At 39.2% G+C, this 21,286-nt stretch overlaps 1 protein-coding gene across 7 annotated transcripts in view; it reads right to left on the reverse strand.

Moving 5' to 3' along the window:
* The window catches only part of POLG2 (DNA polymerase gamma 2, accessory subunit), a 40,872-nt gene that overhangs the window by 14,468 nt on the left and 5,118 nt on the right, over positions 1-21,286 (reverse strand). The window contains exons 2-10 of one of the 7 annotated variants that reach the window (XR_006211347.1): positions 19,552-19,678; positions 19,321-19,426; positions 17,907-18,080; positions 12,178-12,318; positions 9,927-10,007; positions 7,204-7,304; positions 4,911-5,028; positions 1,431-1,523; positions 107-241 (exon numbers count right to left, since the gene is read on the reverse strand). Coding sequence is in view for 5 of the 7 variants with exons in the window: in XM_007088283.3 (XP_007088345.1) it covers positions 4,863-5,028; positions 7,204-7,304; positions 9,927-10,007; positions 12,178-12,318; positions 17,907-18,080; positions 19,321-19,426; positions 19,552-19,678 (896 nt within the window). In the remaining 2 variants the exon portion in view is untranslated. Of the gene's footprint in view, positions 1-106; positions 1,524-4,819; positions 5,029-7,203; positions 7,305-9,926; positions 10,008-12,177; positions 12,319-17,906; positions 18,081-19,320; positions 19,427-19,551; positions 19,679-21,286 lie in introns of those variants that run through there. The other 6 variants (XR_006211346.1, XM_042967211.1, XM_007088286.3 and 3 more) reach the window with 6 other exon arrangements.

Raw genomic sequence — 21,286 nt, forward strand, 5'->3', positions numbered from 1 at the left:
GGAAGACATTCACAACCACACACACCCTGGCAGTAAGGGCATTGTAATTTTTTAGGTTTCTGATGCCACCAAATAGGAGGGTCATGATGACACTTAAGAGAGCCAAAGAATCTACTACATTAGCCAAAATAGCAATCAAGACTGAGGGTACAGTGAAGGCATTTTAAGACAAAGACTGAGAAGGAGGTTTTCCAATCACGTTCTCAGTGAAAGAAGTACGCCGTATACTTGAAGAAGAAACCTGAACACAGAGAAAGGGTGTAAGATTCAAGAACATTCATAGAGTAAACATAAATGGCAGAAGGCAGGGGGGCAGAAAGAGAGGTGTGCATAAGGTTTGCAAACATTATAAGGCTACTTGATGGGGGGCTTAAAGTCACCAACCATGAGATCATGACCTGAGCCAAAATCAAGAGTTGGACGCTCAACTGACTAAGCCACCCAAGTGCCCCTAAGGGATGTGGGTCTTGGCCACCCCTCTGACCTCTTCTACCCATCTCCCCTATGCTCATCTATTCCGGCTCCCCTGGCCTGTTTTCTGCTCCTTGATCATTCCACACCTTTTCCCTCGTAAGGGCCTTGGCTCTTGCTAGTCCCACCGCCCCAGATCTTCACACACCTGACCCCTTTGTATCATTCAGCCTCAATTTGAAGGTCAGGTTCTCAGAGCTTCCCTGACAACCTATGCAAAACACACTACCCAGCCACGATTTGGCACATCATCCTGTTCTATTACCTACAACACTATCACTATCTGAAATTACCTGAAATTGTCCATGTGCCTCCTGCTTAGCATCTGTCCCCACCTGCCCACCCCTGGAAGGGACTTGTCTGTGTTGTTCACCACTACGTCCTTAACACTTACAGTCCCTGGGACTCAGGTGCTCAGAAAGCCTTTTTGAATGAACAAGATGAATAAATAGAGAACACATACAATCACAGGCCGGTCTTCAGGAGAAGCACAATTATCTGAGAGAAATTTCTCCCATGTTTCCTTACAGGACGATGTGGTATAACAGCAAACAAATGCCTCCAAAAACACTCTTATGGCTAAATCAACAATGAGTTCACAGGACTATTTCTTAGTAACATCTTTCAATAGATATTGGTGTGGTGTAATACGTGAGAAGGGTATTTGGTAAAAACAAATGTATTAAAAATAATTGGATTGGAGGGAAAATACATCAAAACAATACCATGCAAGTGTGCAGCTCTCGGACAGATTTAATGGGAACTGCCGCTGCAGTGAGCATCAGAAATCACCTGTAGGTTTTAAAAATATACTTGTGTGGGCCCAACGGTCAGAGATTGTTATCAGAAAGAATAGGGCTCAAATATATTCAGGTTTTTAAAAGCTCCACAGGGGATTCTGATGTAGAACTCCAGCTGGACGTCTGTGATCTGGAAAAACCTCCATAAATATTACTTACCTCACCTGCAGTGTAAACATTCTATGTTGCCGATCAGTGCAGATGCCTTAGCAGTCAAACCAGGAATACGATCTCCTGTGAAGGCTGAGGCCCCTAAAAGGAAAAGGTACCTAAATAAAGGGACCTGGCAGTACAACGGAGAGCTTTAGAAAAATGTTTTAAAACTTAAAAAATTCTTAGTTATATTAAAACTAAGTATTGAACCCCAAATTGCAAAAAACGAAATTTAAACTTTTAAGTAGACATACAGGGGTCATATTGGTATTGCAATTCTGAGACTGATGTAATTAAGGTAAAATAAAACAAATGAGCAGTTGTGAGATGTGGCTTTCTAATTTTATCATCACCCTCAATAGTCCTGAGAACTGGGATTTTGGAATGGGAATACAAATGTCTGATAAAAGAGATTAAGTAAAACCCCTGCAGTCCTAAAGGGCAAGAGGGGACTTTTTTGGTGTGATGGAAATGTTCTATATTGTCACTCTGGTAGTAGTTACCCATTTACCTAAAACGCATAATTTGTACATTTAAAATAGGTAAATTTATTGAAGATAAATTATATCTCAATAAAGCTGATTAAAACATATACATACACAAACACGCAAACACACACACACACACACACACTAGTTGTGAACAATGAAAAGGCCTAGACACAAAGTCCACTTTCTAACTATCAGTACCCCTAGTACCCAGAGTACAGCATCCAAATACTGTTTTCCATTAAAAGGAACCAGGGTTTCTTGGAGAAACTCTGAAATATACAATTTCTAGATCAGACATTAGATACCAAGGAAGCTATCAAACACTACTAAAGTTATGTCAAAAGGACTCCAGGCCAACTTGAAGAAGCTCCCACTGGCTAAAGATAGGACAATTTGAACATCAAAAGGAACAACTTTAAAGGGGACGAATCAGCATTTATCCTACCTCTCTCATACCTCTAAGCAAGTAAGAGATGTTTTTCCTCACAGAAGTATTCTAACTAATGAATGAAGATGTAAGAAAATCAGAATATCACCATTTTGCCACCTCTAATGAACTGACTGACCTAAGCATTGATCAACGATTGATTGCTAGCATCCCCAAAAGAGAAACCACCAGACCTAACTGCCTCCTGATGGGAGAACACAACCTAGGAAAAATCTTGTCTCCCCGCCCCCGCCCCCAAATTAAACTTGAAACTGATCAAGCCTCTGGATTCAACTTCCACTCTACAGGAATTATATATAGAGAAGAACAGGTTAAACCCTCATGGGGATGCAATAAGCACGGTCCAAACAGTGACAAAGCCTGTAAAATAAGCAGCCCAATTTCTTAAAAAAGGAAAAACAGAGAGAGAGCTCAAATTTATGGGATAAGAGAGACTAAAAGACCTAACAATCAACTTCAATTTTATGAAATTATGAGACAATTGAAAATCAAGTGGATATTTGACATTAAAGAATTGGTTTTGGGGTGCCTGGGTGGCTCAGGTAGTTAAGTATCCAACTTGGGCTCAGGTCATGGTCTCACAGTTCCTGAGTTCAAGCCCTGCATCGTATTCTGCACTGATAGCCCAGAGCCTGCTTTGGCTTCTCTGTCTCCCTCTCTCTCTGCTCCTCTCCTGCTCTCTCTCAAGGATAAATAAACATTAAAAAAAAAAAAAAAAAAAAAGAATTTGTTTTTAAAAACTTTTTATTATGAAAATTCTCAAACATATGCAAAAATAGAAAAGCATTACAATGAACCTCCATGTACCCATCACCCACCTCCAACAACTCAGAGATATTTTTTTTATCTATATTCCACCACTTTTTTTTAAACTGGAGAATTTTAAGGCATGTTTCAGGTATCGTATAATTTCACTCAAAAATATTTAAGTATGTGTCTCTTTCAGATAAGGATGTTTAAAAAAAAAAAAAAAGCCATAATACCATCATCAGACTCCCAAGGAAATTGTCAATAATTCCTTCATATCATCTAGTATTAATGTTTTTAGGTGGGATAACGGTTAACAAGATACTTAACTGAAATCCTTACAGACGAAATGATACCCATAATCTGCTTCAAACTGGAATGGAAAGGTGGTGTTAGGGGGAGAAAGCAAGATGTTCACAGGCTGATGGTTGCTGGTGCTGGGCCATAGTATTTGGAGTCAATTACACTGTTGTCCATATATTTGGAATTTTTGCCAAGCGAGTAATGACAGCATAATTAACACAAACATAATCAGCACACAAAAGTCTAAAGATTTCTTTTATCTATGAGAAGCAGACACAAAATACACTGTAACACTAGATTATGCCATCTAACATTTTATTTTGCGTTTTAAAAATAAATGTGCTAATTTTTGAAAGTTTAGTTTTACGTTAACCTTCAGTATTTGACAATATACATGTGGCAGATTCTAGAAAGACTCCTTCTTTCCTGATAGTAGAACCCATTTCAGAGAGAAGATACTACTAAAGCCCCAAAGAATAAACTGTGTTTGATACAACTTAATCATGATATTCTCATCCCCTCAGACAGTGACTGGCCTACGAGTGACCAGGTGACCCAGTTCTGACCAATGAAATGTAAATAAGTCTTCTAATTGGGATGCCTGGAAAAGCTTTTACTTTCCCAAGTAAAAAGGAAAGAGTTGGGGCACCTGGGTGGCTGTCGGTTGAGCATCCGACCTTGGCTCAGGTCACGATCTCACGGTCTGTGAGTTCGAGCCCTGCATCGGGCTCTGTGCTGACAGCTTGGAGCCTGGAGCCTGCTTCTGATTCTGTGTCTCCCTCTCTCTGACCCTCCCCCGTTCATGCTCTGTCTCAAAAATAAATAAACATTAAAAAAAATTTTTGAAAAAAAAAAGGAAAGAGTTTTGGCTGCTTAGCTCTTGTTTCCTTGACTTTCTTCCTAACTGGAATGTGGACAAGAAGCCTAGACAGGAGTCACCTTATGAGCATGTAGCAGCAAGTACAAAAATAAAAACCAAAATACTAAAGATGGTAGAATAGAAAGATATCAAGAGCCTGGGTCCCTAAGTATAATTGAAATAATTATACTAGCTCTGGACAGTCCACCCCTTGGACTTCTTGTTACGAGAAAAACAAACTACAATTTGCTTAATCCAATATGTTGGATTTTTTTTTTTAAGATTTGATTTTCAAGGAATCTCTACACCCATTGTAGGTCTTCAACTCACAATCCTGAGATTTGAGAGTCACATGCTCTTCCAGCTGAGCCAACTAGGGGCACCCAATATAGTGGGATTTTTGTTTCTTGTAGCTGAACATATTTCTGATAGAATGGAATACATCAAGATATATAAGGAATAAAACCTGAATTTTCAAAAAGCACTGAAAATGTCTACTTCATAAGTGTAAAGGTGCTAAAAACAAATCTAAGTTAATAGAAGACAATCAAATTAGGAAGGAAGAATATTTATTATATAAATATTAAAATCTATACATTCTTAGCTGATGATATATACTTGATTAAAAAGTCTTTTACTTTGGATATATGCATCATTTCCTTCATCGTGGTGTCTCTACTTCTCAGATGTATTAACCCATTCTCCAAAGTAGCTTCAGTAATCAAAACTGTGAAGAGAATACTCATTTCATCATATCTGAGGGAAAAAGTAGTCAAACAAAACACATGAGCACAAATTAAATTGTAAATTCGCCATACTACCAGCTTTAATTACTTTAGAACCCAGTCACTTTACAGAGTCACAAAACTCAAAGGCAGGGCTTGAAAGGTAGACCAAAAAACTTTTTCAAAGTTTCCAAATTGTATTCAAAGTAAACTTTTCATAAAGTTTCTCTGAATTATTGTAATAGATGGAAAGTCATAAAAAACTAAAATTTGAGAAATAAACACTGGTACCTCAACACATCATCTGGGGTGAAATTATGGAGGAACCTCAGAATAACTATAGCCTTCTGGTACTTGGATACAATTCAAGAAAAATTACTTTAGACTAAATTCTCTTATGATACTACTGTAACAAAGATCTTGAGTACAATACATTATACCCAAACCATGCTTGCTTAATACAGAACTTAGTATGCTAACTTATAGTTTCTAGTTCAGCAATAACTGAATATATTCGCACTGGCCTTCTTTCTGCTTACCCAGTTAGACTACCTCATTGTTTTCTTTCTAGAATTCCATCAGCAATTATCCTATTTATCTATTTACTTGTTTACTGTCTACTTTGTCCCACTCCAATATAGGCTTCATAAGAACAGGAATCTTTTCTGTCTTGTTTATTGCTGTTATCAAAGTGCCCAAAATATAGTAAGTGTGCTTAATAAATGTTCCATTAAAAAGCTCTTGGGCTTTACCATTCAAAAACAACTGTAACTTGATAATACTCAATTATCCTCTAATGACACAAAGGATAAGATTTTAGAACTCACAGGACTGGCAGGTTCAAGCGGCACCTTTCAGTTTTACATACAGTGAAACCATTACTTGCTTTATCTATAGAAACCTGTTTTTCCTCTGACATCATCTGAAAGGCGTATTTTAATAAGTTGCTAGAGAACTGAAGAGAAAAACATAAAGCTTCCCAACTTTTCACCCAAAAGACAGTCAACACAAAAAGTTATTAAGATAACAAAATAAACCCAAAGGAGGGAAGAATGGATTATTTGAAAAAGAGAAGTTAATGAAATAGCAGGGGGTAAGACTAGAGACAGAAGATCAATCAGGAGGGGCGCCTGAGTTAAGGGTCCGACTTGAGCTCAGGTCATGATCTTGTGGTTTGTGAGTTCAAGCCCTGTGTCAGGCTCTGTGCCAATAGCTCAGAGCCTAGAGCCTGCTTTGGATTCTGTGTCTCCCTCTCTCTCTGCCCCTCCCCAACTCATGCTCTCTCTCTCAAAAAATAAACATAAAAAAATTAAAAAAAAAAAAAAAAAAAAAAGATCAGGAGACTACTGCAAGAACCAGCCAGAAGACACTGTTGACTTTAACTTGGGCAGTGTACTAAGGATCGAGAGATGGGTCCAAGATACTATTCAGGAAGCAGGCTGGCATGTAGTGATGAACTGGAGGTGAAAAGTAAGGAAGAGGAAAGAGTTAAGGACGATAAATCCAGGAATGTGTCTGGATCAACTGGGTGAACAGAGGTGCTGATCACTGAAACTAGTCCTCTGTCCTTTGTCTGGGATGGAATTATCTTCCACTCAGCCTCAGAATGAACCACAACACAAGCAAGGAAAAGGCACTCCACTCATGTTCCCTCAGTCCTAATTCAATAAATGTGTCTAATACACATAAATGTATCCTTGATAAAATGATAAACTCGGGTACACATAGTCCATGACATTAAGTCTTAAAGCTGCACATAGTATGTGCTCAGATATACCTGATGAATACTGTTCCTGCTATAGCAATTAACTAGGGGCACATGGTTCTGTAAATGGGAGAGTTAGGAATAATTTTATGTAGATATAAATAGATAGATATTTAGAAGGATATTTAGAAGAGATTTCTGTTACTCATAAAGAAACATCACAGGATCAAAAACTCTGAACACAAACAATTCTTGGGGTGCATGGGTGGCTCAGTTGGTTAAGCGTGCAACTTTGGCTCTGGTCATGATCTAGCAGTTTATGAGTCTGAGCCCCATGTTGGCCTCGTGCTGACAGCTCAGAGCCTGAAGCCTGCTTCAGATTCTGTGTTTCCCTCTCTCTCTGCCCCTCCCCTGCTCACGCTCTGTTTCTCTCTCTCTTTCTCTCACTCTCTCAAAAATAAATAAATGTTGGGAAAAAAAAAAAAAAAAGACAATTCTTACTTTGAATAAAGTTGTTCCAGTGAGGAGTGCACAGTTTCCAAATAACCAGGCCACACAGAAATACCATTTTCTAGTAATTCACTAAATAGTCCTTGACAAACCTGAGAAAAAATACATAAAATTCAAATATGAAGGAAGTAAAAGTAACTAGGATGATTACCCTGTTTTCATGAAACCACTAATCACCTTTTCCAGTGTTTAAAATGGGCATAAATTCTTTTAGTTATGTGATAATAGTGTTCACAATTCACATACTATATACTTATAAGCTGCATACTTCCTCTGGAAATGAAGAAATTAAGCACTGCAAAGCTGAATACTAAATGCAAATATTCTCAGAGAGAAAATTTTATACCAAATACAAGAATTTTTGTCATCATCGTTATCATTCAAAACACTAACAAAACCAAACCAAAGCAGATTCTGTTGGAGAAAAAACAGTCCAAAGCGCTGTGCTGTGAACTCATCTGAGAGCAGGGCACTGAGCCCCAGGGTTGTACAACCATGTCAGGCAGAGAGGAAACAAGGGAGAAGTAGTCAGACGAACATGATGAAAACGGGGACAACAGTGTTCCTGAAGCCAACTAAAGAAAACGTTTCCAGGACAGAATGACTGATTTTGGTGGGACGCTGTACACAAAAGCCTGACTGGAAATACAGAAGTAGTAAGGGGTAATATTACATAATTTACATAATAAACAGTTTTCTTAACAAGCAATGGTGAAGCAAAACAGAGCAAAAACTTTAAACATCCTTAACAATCTGGAGAAGGGTTTCTCCCCCTCTGAATGCTGACGCAGGATACTTAGCAGCATCCCTGGCCTCCACGAGATACCTCTAGCACTCCTCTCCCCACAAGTGACAACCAAAACTCTCTCTAGACAACAACAAATGTCCCTGGTGGGGAGGTTGACCATCGCAGACTGGGGAATGTGGAGGGAGTGCCTGAGCAACAGTACTGTTTCTCAAACTTCAGCTAGCATTAGAATCCCCTGGAGGGTTTGTCAAACACATGTTGCATCACCAGAGTTTCTGATTCAGCAGCTCTGCCGCGAAGACCAAGAATCTGCATTTCTAACAAGTTCCGAGGGAAAGACCGTAACTAAGTAGGTGGGTGTTAAGGTACTTGATATTTTGGGGATAGGTGAGAATATAAATATTAATAAATCGAAGTAAGAAGTTAACAGAGAAAGGTAAACATAATTGTGGATTTTAACAGGTTAGTGGTTGACAGCAAACAATTTGCTCTTTTGGGGCACCTGGCTGGCTCATTAGGTTGGATGTTCGACTCTTGATTTTGGCTCAGGTCATGATCTCGTGGTTCGTGGCATCAGTCCCCACATCAGGCTCTGTGCTGACAGTGCAGAGCCTGCTTGGGATTCTCTCTCTCCCTCTCTCTCTGCCCCCCACCCCCCGCTATATATAAACTTAAAAAATTTTTGCTCTTTTGGAAGGTAGAAGAGAAATGGCTCTAAGCATGATTAGGTGCTGAAGACATGGGATAATGACAATCCCCACACCATGAGTGAGAATACAAATACACCATGCAGCCGATATGGAGACAATCTCACTGACATAGTGAAATTAAGGATTCATATCCATTTTATCCAGTAATCCCATCTTCATGTATATAACCGGCAAAAAACCCTTGCATAGCCCAGAAACTTCTGTCATACTGCTGAGGGAAAAAAGTTAGAAACAGAGTAAGATATACAACATGCTCCCTTTTGGTAAATTAAAAACACCCACGGGACACAATACTATTATATTCTTACACGTAAAGAAAACCAAAACAAAACAAGGCCTGCAATTACAATGACAAATATTTAAGGAGCAGAGTTCTTTTTTGTCCTTCAAGCAAAAAACCCCAAGGAACTTCTACCTACAAGGGTGCTGGGGAGTCCGCCATGACCCCAGGGGGAAAAGTGGAAGTTAAACCATTACCTTCCTTTCCTCTGTGTGCACTACCTGCCCCTCCCCCCAAGACCTCTCCACAGGACCCTGAAGAAAAAAGCTGGGTGAATCTTGCTAGGGTCCTCACTCAGTTGCTAGATGGGTCTGAGTCACCCAGGACCCAGCATCACTGTAAAGGGGGGGTCTCAAAAGAAACTAAAACCACCCTCCTGGCTTTTCTCAAGAGTATTTCATTAGGCTAGATAGATTAGAGAAACCAAAACAAGATTACAGATCTAGAACTTGTGTTTATATCAACAGGTATCAAAAGTGTTACGTTAAAATTGTAAGTAGGCAAGAAATAACTCACTAGACATCTGTACAAATATTTGGATTACCAAAACTATGCACACTCATTTAAAAAATGCAACTATCACTAAGCATGACTTAACAGTAAAATCCACTGAACTGTATGCAGCTTCTTTTATATACTATAGTTCCAATTATCTATAATTAACCATAGAATTTATCCATAGCCATTTAATTAAATTTTTTAAGAAGCCAATGAGGGATGCCTGGGTGGCTCAGTCAGCTGAGTGTCCAATTCTGGATTTCAGTTTAGGTCACGATCCCAGGGTCATGGTATCTATCCCCAGGGCTTGGAATTCTCTGTCTCCCACTGCCCCTCTACCCCACTTCCTCTCTCTCTCTCTCAAATAAAAAAATATTAATTTAAAAAATCAAATCAAAAATTTTAAATGGCAAGCTACCCATTTGTTTGAAATAATGGTAATAATTAAAATCATGACATTAAAACTCATTTAACCCACCTGTCTTAATTCCACTGTTGGGCCTCTTCCCACATCCAAAGCAACCTTAACAGGGGCTAAACAAGGGTGAAGTTTAAGTACCTAAAAGCAATTTAAAGAGGGGGGGGGGAAAGGACAGCACACCTTGTTTAAACATAACACAAGCACTAACAAACATAGAGCTTCTTAAACAGTAAAATCTTGTATGAAAACGGAAGCTAGCTGAGGTCAGAAAAAAATCATGTAATGATGTACTTAGCTGGCTATATCCAGGTGCTCATTGACTTCCCCACTTAAATGTTCTGCAGAAATAAGCTCACTTGCTACTCTCCCATTTTCTGACAACTCTATTTTCCCTCAATCAAAATGCCCCTTCCAGGCATCACTGCCTTCCCTACCCAGCCAGAGCCATGTGGCTTATTGTTTGGACTCTTCTTTTGCCAAAACTTACCACTTTTCTTATTCATCCATCCACTCAACAAATATTGAACAGCTACTTAGTGCCAGAAACAGTTCTACGTACTGGGGACAAAACTCCCTGCCCCTCATGGAGGGGATAGACAGATAATAAACAAGTAAATCATATATTTGAAGGTGGTATGGGAGGAGACAGGAAGTGCTGGTGAGTGGTGGTTTGGAGAGGCTGTTTGCAATTTTTTTTAGTTTAACTTTATTTTTTTTTTGCGAGGGTGCACGCACATGACCGGAGAAGGGGCAGAGAGAGAGGGGGACAGAATCCCAAGCCGGCTCCACGTCATGAGCAGAGAGCCCAACATGGGGCTCAAACTCACGAACTGTGACGTGGGAGATCACGACCTGAGCCAGAATCAAAGGTCGGGTGCTTAACTGACTGAGCCACCCAGGCACCGCTGCAATTTTAAATAAGGTAGTAAGAGAAGTTCTTCTCTCTGAGGTGACACTGGGGCAGACTTGAGAGGTGCAAGTGGGTCCTGGAGGAGGCGCATCCCAGCCAAATGGAAGCGTGACCTGCATGTCCCAGGAACAGCAAGGAGGTCTGTGCTGCTGGAGCAGGCGTGTGAGGTCAAAAGGGAAGGGTTTTGTGAAACACTTGGGAGGCTTTGCCTTTTCATCTGAGTGAGCGGAGGAGTTTAGTGGAATATTCTGAGCAGCCGGGCAAAGTAACACGTACCTTTGAAAAGGGTCATTCAGTGCCAGAGGGAGGGGATGGTGGTGGCTTAAATCAGAGTGGAAGCAGTTGGTGGTAAGAAATGGTCAGACACAGGATATATTTTGAAGACAGAGTCCGATGGTTTTTGCTGACGGTTTGGATGTGGGATATGAGAGAAAGAACGGATCCCCCTTGTTTGCTATACATCCTATAAATCCCAGCCCCTGAACAATTAATTCTATAATCCAACTTTAGGGGCCTATCAGGCTAAATGAACACTGTGTAATAAACCACTTAGCTCTGCAGCGTGGTAGGACAAATTCAGTTTCCAGTCCCAGCTGAGTACCCAACATGTTGAAATTGATTTGGGGCAGCTCCCTTTTGCATTCAAGGGGGATATGAATACTCTAAATTCTTGCCAATTAAACTGTACTCCTCCCCAGTTTAAGTTAATAATCCTGCCTTCTAATTCCCTAAGAAAATAGAGGGTATGAGGAAAACTTCCTTCAAAGGCTAACCAGCCCTGGTAGCCTATTTCTATCTATATAATCATTTCTCTCCTCCCTGCTTTTTCAAATAATTCCTTTTCAAGACCAATCCCTCCCACTTGTGTTCTTGATCCTGCCTTGACTCCTCATGTTTCTTCCAAAATCTTGCTCCATTAGTCATTTACTTTCTTTCCTCCTCTCTCTTGATTTTGAGCCCTGAAAAATGTCCTTTATCCAGGCCCATAGCTAGCTCTTATGATCTACTCAATAGCCACTTGGGGACTAGAAGCAGTAAGGTCAATACCACAAGTCTTACTAGTGTGACATAATCCTACTTAACACTCTGATACAAATGGAAGCCACCTGAGGGAAAGGCTCAGGAGCTAAGAATCAGAGATTTCTGTCTCCCTGTCTGCCAGGATCAAACAGAAATGCCTCTGGGATTACCCAATAGGAATGCCTTGTTCTATTCTGTGAGAACCTGCTTATTATTCCTGTGGCCAGATTCTAAAAATCTGAAAAACAGTAAAATAACTTGCACTAAAAGAAATTTATTATTCACAGTTTGTGTTAGAAACCAAGTATACTAATAACATGAGTGAAAAAAACATATGCTTCTAGTTTCCCAAGTTTATCTCTGAAATATTAAAAGCACCTTTCTATGAAGATTCTTCTTTCTTGTAAAGGAGCTCTCTGTTAGCTGGAAAGAATCGTAGAGATAAGCCAGCATGCCTCGGTCTAGATTTCCACTAACAGATAAAACGTAAGGAACCACATTTTTTCGTCCATCTCGGCCCTTCATAGAAAAGTAGAACAAAAATAAAGTATCATTTAGCAGAGCTATCTCTTAAAACTATAGACTTAGAGAATCAGAACACAAACTTACAAATTCATTTAAGAATCTACTCTGGGCCAGGCCTATACTAGTCACTGGACCCACAAAGATGGTTATGACACATTTCCTGCTTTCAGGGAGATTAGGATTTAGATTAGATCATTAAGTCTCAATTGACTATGTATTAGAACTGTCTTGAATTTAAAAAAAAAATTTTTTTTAATGTTTATTTATTTTTGAGAAACAGAGCATGAGCAGGACAAGGGCAGCAGGCTGGGGGGGGGGGGGGGGGGGGGGGGGGGGGGGGGGGGGGGGGGGGGGGGCGGGGGGAGACACAGAATCTGAAGCAGGCTCCAGGCTCTAAGCTGTCAGCACAGAGCCCAATGTGGGGCTCAAAACTGAGCCATCCAGGGGCCCCATAAAACTGCCCTGAATTATAAAATGTAAAAGGTTTTGGGGCACCTGGGTGACTCGGTTGAACATCTGACTTCGGCTGAGGTCATGATCTCACAGTTTGTGAGTTCTAGCCCCAAAAGGGCTTGCTGCTGGCAGCACAGAGCCTGCTTCAGCTCCTCTGTTCTGTTTTTCTCTCAAAAACAAAAACAAAAACAAAAAACAAACAAACCCCATTAAAAATAAATAAATGAATAAAATGTAAAGGTATTGTGTTGGGCCCCACTCCCAGAGGTTCTCAACTACCTGGACAAGAGTGGGACCCCAACATCACTACTTTTCCAGTGCTCCCTACATGAGTGTTATAATACAGATTATAATATTACAATAAAGTTCAGAAGGGCCCTTAGAGAAAAAAACAATTGGTACACTTAGGGATAGGGGTTTGGAGTATAATCTATGTAAATGTAAAGTTCTTATAAGAAGCAAACATCTTTTGAAAACCTGCATTGGGGTTATTACTTTAAGGCTACAATTAAGAATGTAAAATATACCATAATGCAGGATATAAATCAGATACTGATAAGAGACCAATTATTTCCTTCCTTTTATTAAAAAAAAATTTTTTAATGTTTATTTGTTTTTGAGAGACAGAGAGACAGAGCATGAGCAGCGGAGGGGCAGAAAGAGAGGGAGACACAGAATCCAAAGCAGGCTCCAGGCTCTGAACTGTCAGCACAGAGCCCAATGTGGACCTTGAACCAACGAACTGTGAGATCATGACCTGAGCTGAAGTCGGACGCTTAACCAACTGAGCCAGCCAGGTACCCCTCTTTCCTTCCTTTTAAGCTGATAAACAACCATCTCAAAATTTTTAAAATGTCAATTCTAAAAATTAAAAAGGTTCTGCATATAAACAGTTCTACCTTCATTCTTTTTTTTACTGTTATCACTGTCATCTGAACATTCATGTAATTCTGATACTTAAAAAATTTGTCAATCCTCAACTTCTACTATCCATGATCAAGCATAGTTTTCACTAATACATATATGTACTGACATTTTAAACCCATTTTTATGGCATATGGTACCGTAAAGATTAATGTAAATTTGTTCTCAAAAGGCAGTAAACTTCCTGAAATCTGGGATTCTATTATAACTCTATTAATTGACATCTTGTACACATTTATAGATATGATACTTAATATAACTCTTGAGGCACTGCAAGCTTCTGTGGTGCCATTTGAATTAAAAAAAGACTAAATTGTGTTTAAGTATTAGGAAGGCTTTAATGTTTTCCTTTTTTAATGAAGATTTTATTTTTATTGTTATTTTTTAAAGTTTATTTATTTTTGAGAGAGAGTGAGAGACAGAGAGCAAGCCGAGGAGGAGCAGAGAAAGAGGGAAACACAGAATCCGAAGCAGGGTCCTGGCTCTGAGCTGTCAGCACAGAGCTCGACAGGGGGCTTGAACTCACAAACTGCCAGATCATGACCTGAGCTGAAGTCAGACGCTCAACCAACTGAGCCACCCAGATGCCCCAAAGATTTTAAGTAATCTCTATACCCAACGTGGGACTTAAACTCACAACCCCGAGATCAAGAGTCACATGCTCTACTGACTGAGCCAACCAGATGCAGGTAATGTTTTCTAATTCTTTGATAACTGGATATCCAAGGATGCCAAGGTATCCAACGGTAACTCTTCTTAGCTAGAATATCTGATTTCTTATACCATCCAGAATAAACTTCTTTCTATACTCACTTTGTTCTTCAGACGTTGCTAATCTACTTCACCATTCTCAAAAAAAAATCCCTCCAAGAATGTACTTAGATGTTAACTGTAAAATTTACTAAAAACAAACACCAAATAGCCCAAGAAGCCTTTCAAAAAAACATACTAAATAGCAGAAATTCTACTTATTATTTTATAACATGTTCAACTAATGATGAGCAATTTTGAGAACCATGGAAATGGAAGGGCAACAATTTAACGGTGAGTATGGAAAATTTTTCATGGAGATAGTGAAAAAATGAACAAAAATTAAGAGACTAATAGCCATAACAAAGAGATTATCTTCAAATTTCTAGTGATAAGACTGGGGCCCTGGCTGGCTCAGTCAGAAGAGCATGCCACCCTTGATCTGAGTTCAAGCCCCGTACTAGGTGTAGCGATTACGTTTAAAAAAAAAAAAAAAAAAAAAAAAAAAAAAAGACCTAAAAAAATTAAATTCCTAGTCACAAGACTGATTGGTTTTTAACTATGATAATGATTATTTAACTATGACTATGCTAACCAGGTTTCATAAGAGTGCTGAATAAAATGTGATGGTGTTGGTGCTATGGGAAAATATTCAACAACGAGAAGACTCTATTAGTCACCAAATAGCACATAAAAACTCCTCCTGTCGCCAATCAGAAAATCTAAACATTCAAATCTGCAACAGCTCAAAAATGGGTCAGCATAGAGGCATTTGGGTGCCTCAGTCGGTTAAGCATCTGACTCTTGGTTTCAGCTCAGGTCATGATCTCATGGTTTGTGGGTTCAAGCCCCACGTCAGGTTCCGTGCTGACAGTGCAGAGCCTGCTTGGGATTCTTTCTCGCTCCCTCTTTCTCTGCCCCTTCTCCACCCCCACCGCCCTCTCTTTCTCAAAATAAATAAACTTAAAGAAAGGGTCAGCATGGGCGTGCCTGGCTGGCTCAGTCTGTTGAGCATCCCAGCCTTGATTTCTGCTCAGGTCATGATCTCATAGATCAAGCCCCATATCAGGCTCTGTGCTGACAATGCAGAGTCTGCTTGGGATTCTCTTTCTCTCTGCCCCTCCCCTCCTCAAAATAAATAAACTTTAAAAAAATTAAATGAAAGACTGGGTCAGCATATAAGAGGGCTCAGCCACAATTCTATCCATCCATGTGGCTTCTAAAACTTTGTATCCATGGGTACCTTGAAAAATATTATAGACATTTATAAAGAACCCTGTGTGATGGAAAGGCAAGGTTCCTTCTCTAAGAAAACTATATCACCTGTTTAAATTTTGAAAACTTTGCTCCTTTTAGGATGTAAATGAAGCACCTTTCTTCTGTGGCCAGGGCTCAGTTTTTGGTCAGCTGGCTAGTGTATCCAACTGGGAGAGATCCAGGGCCCAACTTCTAGCCAGTGTGACTGGTAAAGAAGGGGACACTGAGGCCCAAAGCCAGGCTTTCTAACTAATCCTCCTTCTCTATATTCTCACCAGAGCACCTAGTGATGGGGGTTGTAAAGGGAGCGGGCAACAGCATATCTACAGTCAAGTTCTTTAGTCTTTCTTCCTTGTTCCTTACCCTGCTTCAAACACTCACCTAGAGTGTCTGATGGGGTGGGAAGAGGGATGTATCAGGGCTGATCTTTGTATAACAATGGTAGGGACTTTGGTTACATACAAGAAATGAAAAATCAGTAACTGAAGATACTGGGAGCCAGGTTTCTCACTGTCAGAGAAGAGAATTATAAATTTGGAAAGAGGTGAAGCTAGAATAAACCCTGTGACACTAGACTAGAACTTGAAGAACTGGTGTGCACTCCTAGTTTTTACCAGGTAAATACAGACACAAATATAGAGGTGAGTGTGTAAACATGTATGTACAGAATCGCCTACAAATATTTCTTAGCTGGGTCCACAGAAAGGGCCCAGAAGCAATGATACCCACTTGCAAGGAGTACATCTTGTAGCAAAATCTCAGTTTTTAAATACATTTTCCTCTAATAAGAATTAAGGTTCCTTGGAGAAATGGCTGACTCCACAGCTAGGCCAAGAAACAAGATGATCCTGGAACAACTTGTTGCTACAAAAAGTAAAGAAACGCTCAGAGAATGATAGAGGTATGTCAAAAGGACCCTGGCCAAGTCTAGGGCAATTTCAGCATCAAAATAAATGATGCTAGTAACAGATTATAACCCTCTGAGAGAAACTGGAATGGGTAAGTCCATATTTACAGAAAGGGGGAGAAAACTTTACCCCACAGTATACTGTTGAAAAACAAATCTAATAGAGCAATAATACAATTAATAATTATAATAAATGACACCATTTAGCAACCCTCATAGTAACCACTGATTTACACAAGAAACATCAACACATGCTCCAACTGGTAGGTCAAAATGCAGTGAGAAACAGGTTATTGACATAGTCTTAAACTGTCTGCCCACAAAAGACATATTGATTGCTCATTAATTACTAAGTACAAAGTATTTGTCAACTTCATATTGGAGAAACCTGGTAGCACGATCGCAACCAAGAGATAAAAGTTAACATCCACAGTAAAAAATCTGATTATCATTTGCCTTGTGATATGATACACTGAGAGGGCAGCACCATTTCTGTGGTATTCCTAGCAAAAACACATAAATCATAAGGAAACATGACAGAAATTCAAATTGAGGGACATTCTACAAAGTAACTACAAAGACATATACTCTTCAAAAATGTCAAAGTCATGGGGCGTCTGACTGGCTCGGTCAGTAGAGCATGCGACTCTTAATCTCTTGGCTGTAATTTCAAGCCCACATTGGGTGTAGCAATTACTTAAAAATAAAATCTTTAAAAATAATGTCAAGGTCATCAAAGATAAAAGGAACTGTTCATCTGAAGGAAACTAAAGAGACATGACAACTACATGAAATCCTAGATTGGATATTGGACCTATGAAGGACATCATTAGGACAACATTTGAAGGATTAAGTGGATTGGATGGTAATAATTAGATTATCATTACATTCCAGATTTCGACAGCTGTGTTGTGGTTAAGTAGGTGAGTGTCCTTGCATTTCAGACATATATACTGTAGTATTAAGAGGTCATGGGGCCCCATGTCTACAATTTATTCTCAAATGGTTTCAGAAGCGATCAGTTAGGGGTGCCTAGGTGGCTCATTGTTAAGTTGGCTGACTCTTGATTTTGGCTCAGGTCATGATCTCATGGTTTGTTAGTTCCAGCCCCACATCGGGCTCTGTGCTGACAGTGCGGAGCCTGCTTGGGATTCTCTCTCTTTCCCTCCCTCTCTGCCCCTTCCCTGCTTGCATTCTGTCTCTGTCTCAAAATAAATCAATAAACTTAAAAAAAAAAGATCAGTTAGAGAACCTGGGTAAAAAATATATAGGAGCTTAATATAAAACATACGTGTAATTGAGACTCATTTCCAGGACACATGTTTAAAAGTTCATGGTCTCCTAGATTCCACAGGGTCTCGATTGGCTCCTTTCCCCATGGAAAATTGTAGTAAAGTTTATTTCCTTTTCGTCCCTCTTCGTCCTGACAATCACTGCTGCTGAAGTTAGATGGACTCTTGGCAAACTAGAAAAGAAACTTGTTTTATTAACTTGTTAAAATAAATGTTAAAAAGTAAAGTTGAGGGGCGCCTGGGCGGCTCAATCAGTTAAGCGTCCAACTTCGGCTCAGGTCATCATCCCGCAGTTCCTGAGTTCTAACCCTGTGTCCAGCTCTGTGCTGACAGCTCAGAGCCTACAGCCTGCTTCATATTGTGTCCCTGCCCCTGCCCCTCCCCCACTCATGCTCTGTCTCTTAAAAAAAAAAAATTTTAAATAAGAAAAGTTGTGGGGCACCTGGGTGGCTCAGTCAGGTAAGTGTCAACTTTTGATTTCAGCTCAGGTCATGATCTCATGGTTTGTGTGGTTTTGAGCCCTGCATTGGGCTCTGCATTGAGAGAGCAGAGCCTGCTTGGGATTCTCTCACCCCCTCTCTCTGCCCCTCCCCTGTGCTCTCACTCTCTCAAAATAAGTTAAAATAAACATTAAAAAAAAAAAAAAAAAAAGGAAAGCTGCCTGAGACTTTCTATGCAGGAACTGAATGAAATTGGTCAGATTCCAAATAAAAATTATGAAGTTTAGTTAAATGAGTGAATATATTGCTAAAAATATTGTTTTTAGTTTGAAAGAACTACAGAGAAAAACTGTTGGAGCTATGTAACCTTTCTGAGGTCAGTTAGTAAGAGGGGAAGGTGACCGTAAACTAAGTGGGGTAAAGAAGAAAGTGTATACTCACCATTCTTATCCTTTGTGAAGAGTGTGATTATTTGTAATTATTCCACTCAGTTTAGTGGGTGTTTGGGATTTTAAGAATTGGAGAGAGATAAGACAATGGTGAGCCACACATGCTTACTTCAACTGTTTTCCCTTCAGCAGGTACTAAAACTTAATTATAAATTACAGAACCATTTTGACAAATACAGAGTTCATGGAGGCAGGGTACAAAAGTTGGGGCTGTAGGGTGTGCAAGGGTCAAACTCTACAGCAGCCAGGAATGCCAAGTGAGGGACTTGAACTCTATCTCGAATGCAAATGCTTACTCAACAAAAGCTTCTGAGCAAGACAGACATCAACAGGTATCTTTACCAAAGAAACTTTTTATATGCGACAATGAAAATCATTACAAAGAGGTTTTACTTGCATTTATCTATTCGTTATAGCTCTTACAAGCATAACGTAGCTACACCAAATAAAATATTTTATCGTAGAGAAATATCATCTCTGACACACTAAGACACTCTACCTATTAACTATTAAATTAACGGTACCTTTCTCCACCACAGGAGTCGATGACGTAACCAGAAATCAAGCCACTGGCCTGCAGTTCTTGCTGAAGTAAACCAAACCAGTGAAGCCTCAGTCTTCTCACCGATTCTTTGGATATCAGAAATATCAGAGTTACTTACTTGGAAATTACATAATCTATCTGGATCAAAGGGAGAGTGACTGGTTCTTGACTACTTAAATACAAGGCCATGTCATTTGTTATTTTTTTGTACCTTTTAACACCATCAGGTGTCTGCTTAGTATCAGAAACAGGATGAAAACACACTCCAATCTGAGCAAGGCCATAAGGCAGCCTCCTGTTTACCAGATCCAGGCAATTAACATAGTGCTCCAACGCACCTGTCAAAAGATAAATTCATCATCATATCAATCTATTCCATATCCCCAAGTCATAAGGGTCAGTTTATAAACAAGTTAACAATATAATAATGCCAGCAAAGCGGTACAAGTAGCATGGAACTATTAAGGCAGATCTTAATTGATTACCACTTAGTTTTAGGGGGTTTCCCCACAACTTCTTGATTTTCAAATCAATAAGAAAGTTGAAAGTATAGTACAATAAATATCTGTAAACTCTTCAGCTAGACACACCAACTGTCAACATTCTGCCACATGTTTTCTTGTTCACCCCGAAACATTTCAGCATGTGGCTCCTGAAATTATTCTCTATCATTACTGCACCATAAAATTAATCGTAATACCACAATTTCATCTAACACATGGTCAATATTTTATTTTCTCCAATTGTCACCCAAAATGTCATTTATTGCTGTGGTTCCTGCTCTGCATTTTTACCAGGTCTCTTTAATCTATTTTAATCTAGAACATGTCCCCTTGCTCCTCCCTCCTTCTCTAACTTTGCTTTTAATGACATTGACTTGACTGGAGTCCAGGACAGTCATACTCAAGATCTGGCTAATTGTTTCATTAATTGGGGTAAATCATTTTTAACAGAACTAAATACTACATAGTTGATATGTAGGTGTTCTTGCATTTTAACAGGAGGAACATAATTTCAGATTATCCCATATTAATGAAACCAAATTTGATTACCTGATCAGGTAGTAATATCCATTCCCCAACAACATCCTGCTCAACAAACTTCCACCCAACATTTTAGAATCCATTCATGATCCTGCTTGAATCATTATACTGGGGATTGCAAAATCATTAAAAGGTGACTTTTCTGTCTTTCCTTCTACATTTATTTCATAGCTTCTGTAAAAACAATGTTTTTCCATCCCTTTCCCCTACCGGCAGTCTCAACTATTTCTTTTTTGATTAACACTATAAATTTCTATTTTTAATGTGTTATAATCTATTACTATTACTAATTAATATTCACCTGGATTCTCCTTCAAGCCATTATCTGTGTCCTTGTGATATAACTCTACTAGTCTTCAAGTAATTCTTTGCTTTCTAGCACCATAAAATGTCTCAAACTCACTTTGTACTTTCCCTGCCCCAGATCTGGGATTAGCCATTTCTCCAAGCACTGGTTCATTTTAAAAATCAAAGTCTGGGTACTAGTTGCGTTTATTGCTATTGTCATCACTTCTAGGTCCTTTCAAAATGAAGAAAGTTAAGAAATGTTTTTCAAAATTATGAGGTCATACTAATATTAATATAATATTGCTGATTCAAATTTAACATTACAAAGTTTATCCTTGCCTTCTTTTATATTTGTATCTTTTATATTATATTTGTATCTCTTTTTTCTTACAGCGAAAATCTTGGTTCCTAATAACCTTAACCTATCCATCTACTTGCTTTATCATCTAACATATATGAAACAGCTTCAGAATTCTATTTCCAACATTTCTATTTGGAATAAATCTAAATTCAAGAGTTCTTTATGGTTCTTTATGCACTGAGATGGCATCCCACTAAATGACAGCATTGTGTTCAAATTACTTGAAATTTCCACTTCTGATAATAGTACACTAG

The sequence above is a fragment of the Panthera tigris genome, chromosome E1 (genome assembly GCF_018350195.1).
Source record: "Panthera tigris isolate Pti1 chromosome E1, P.tigris_Pti1_mat1.1, whole genome shotgun sequence".
NCBI classification, from domain to species: domain Eukaryota; kingdom Metazoa; phylum Chordata; class Mammalia; order Carnivora; family Felidae; genus Panthera; species Panthera tigris.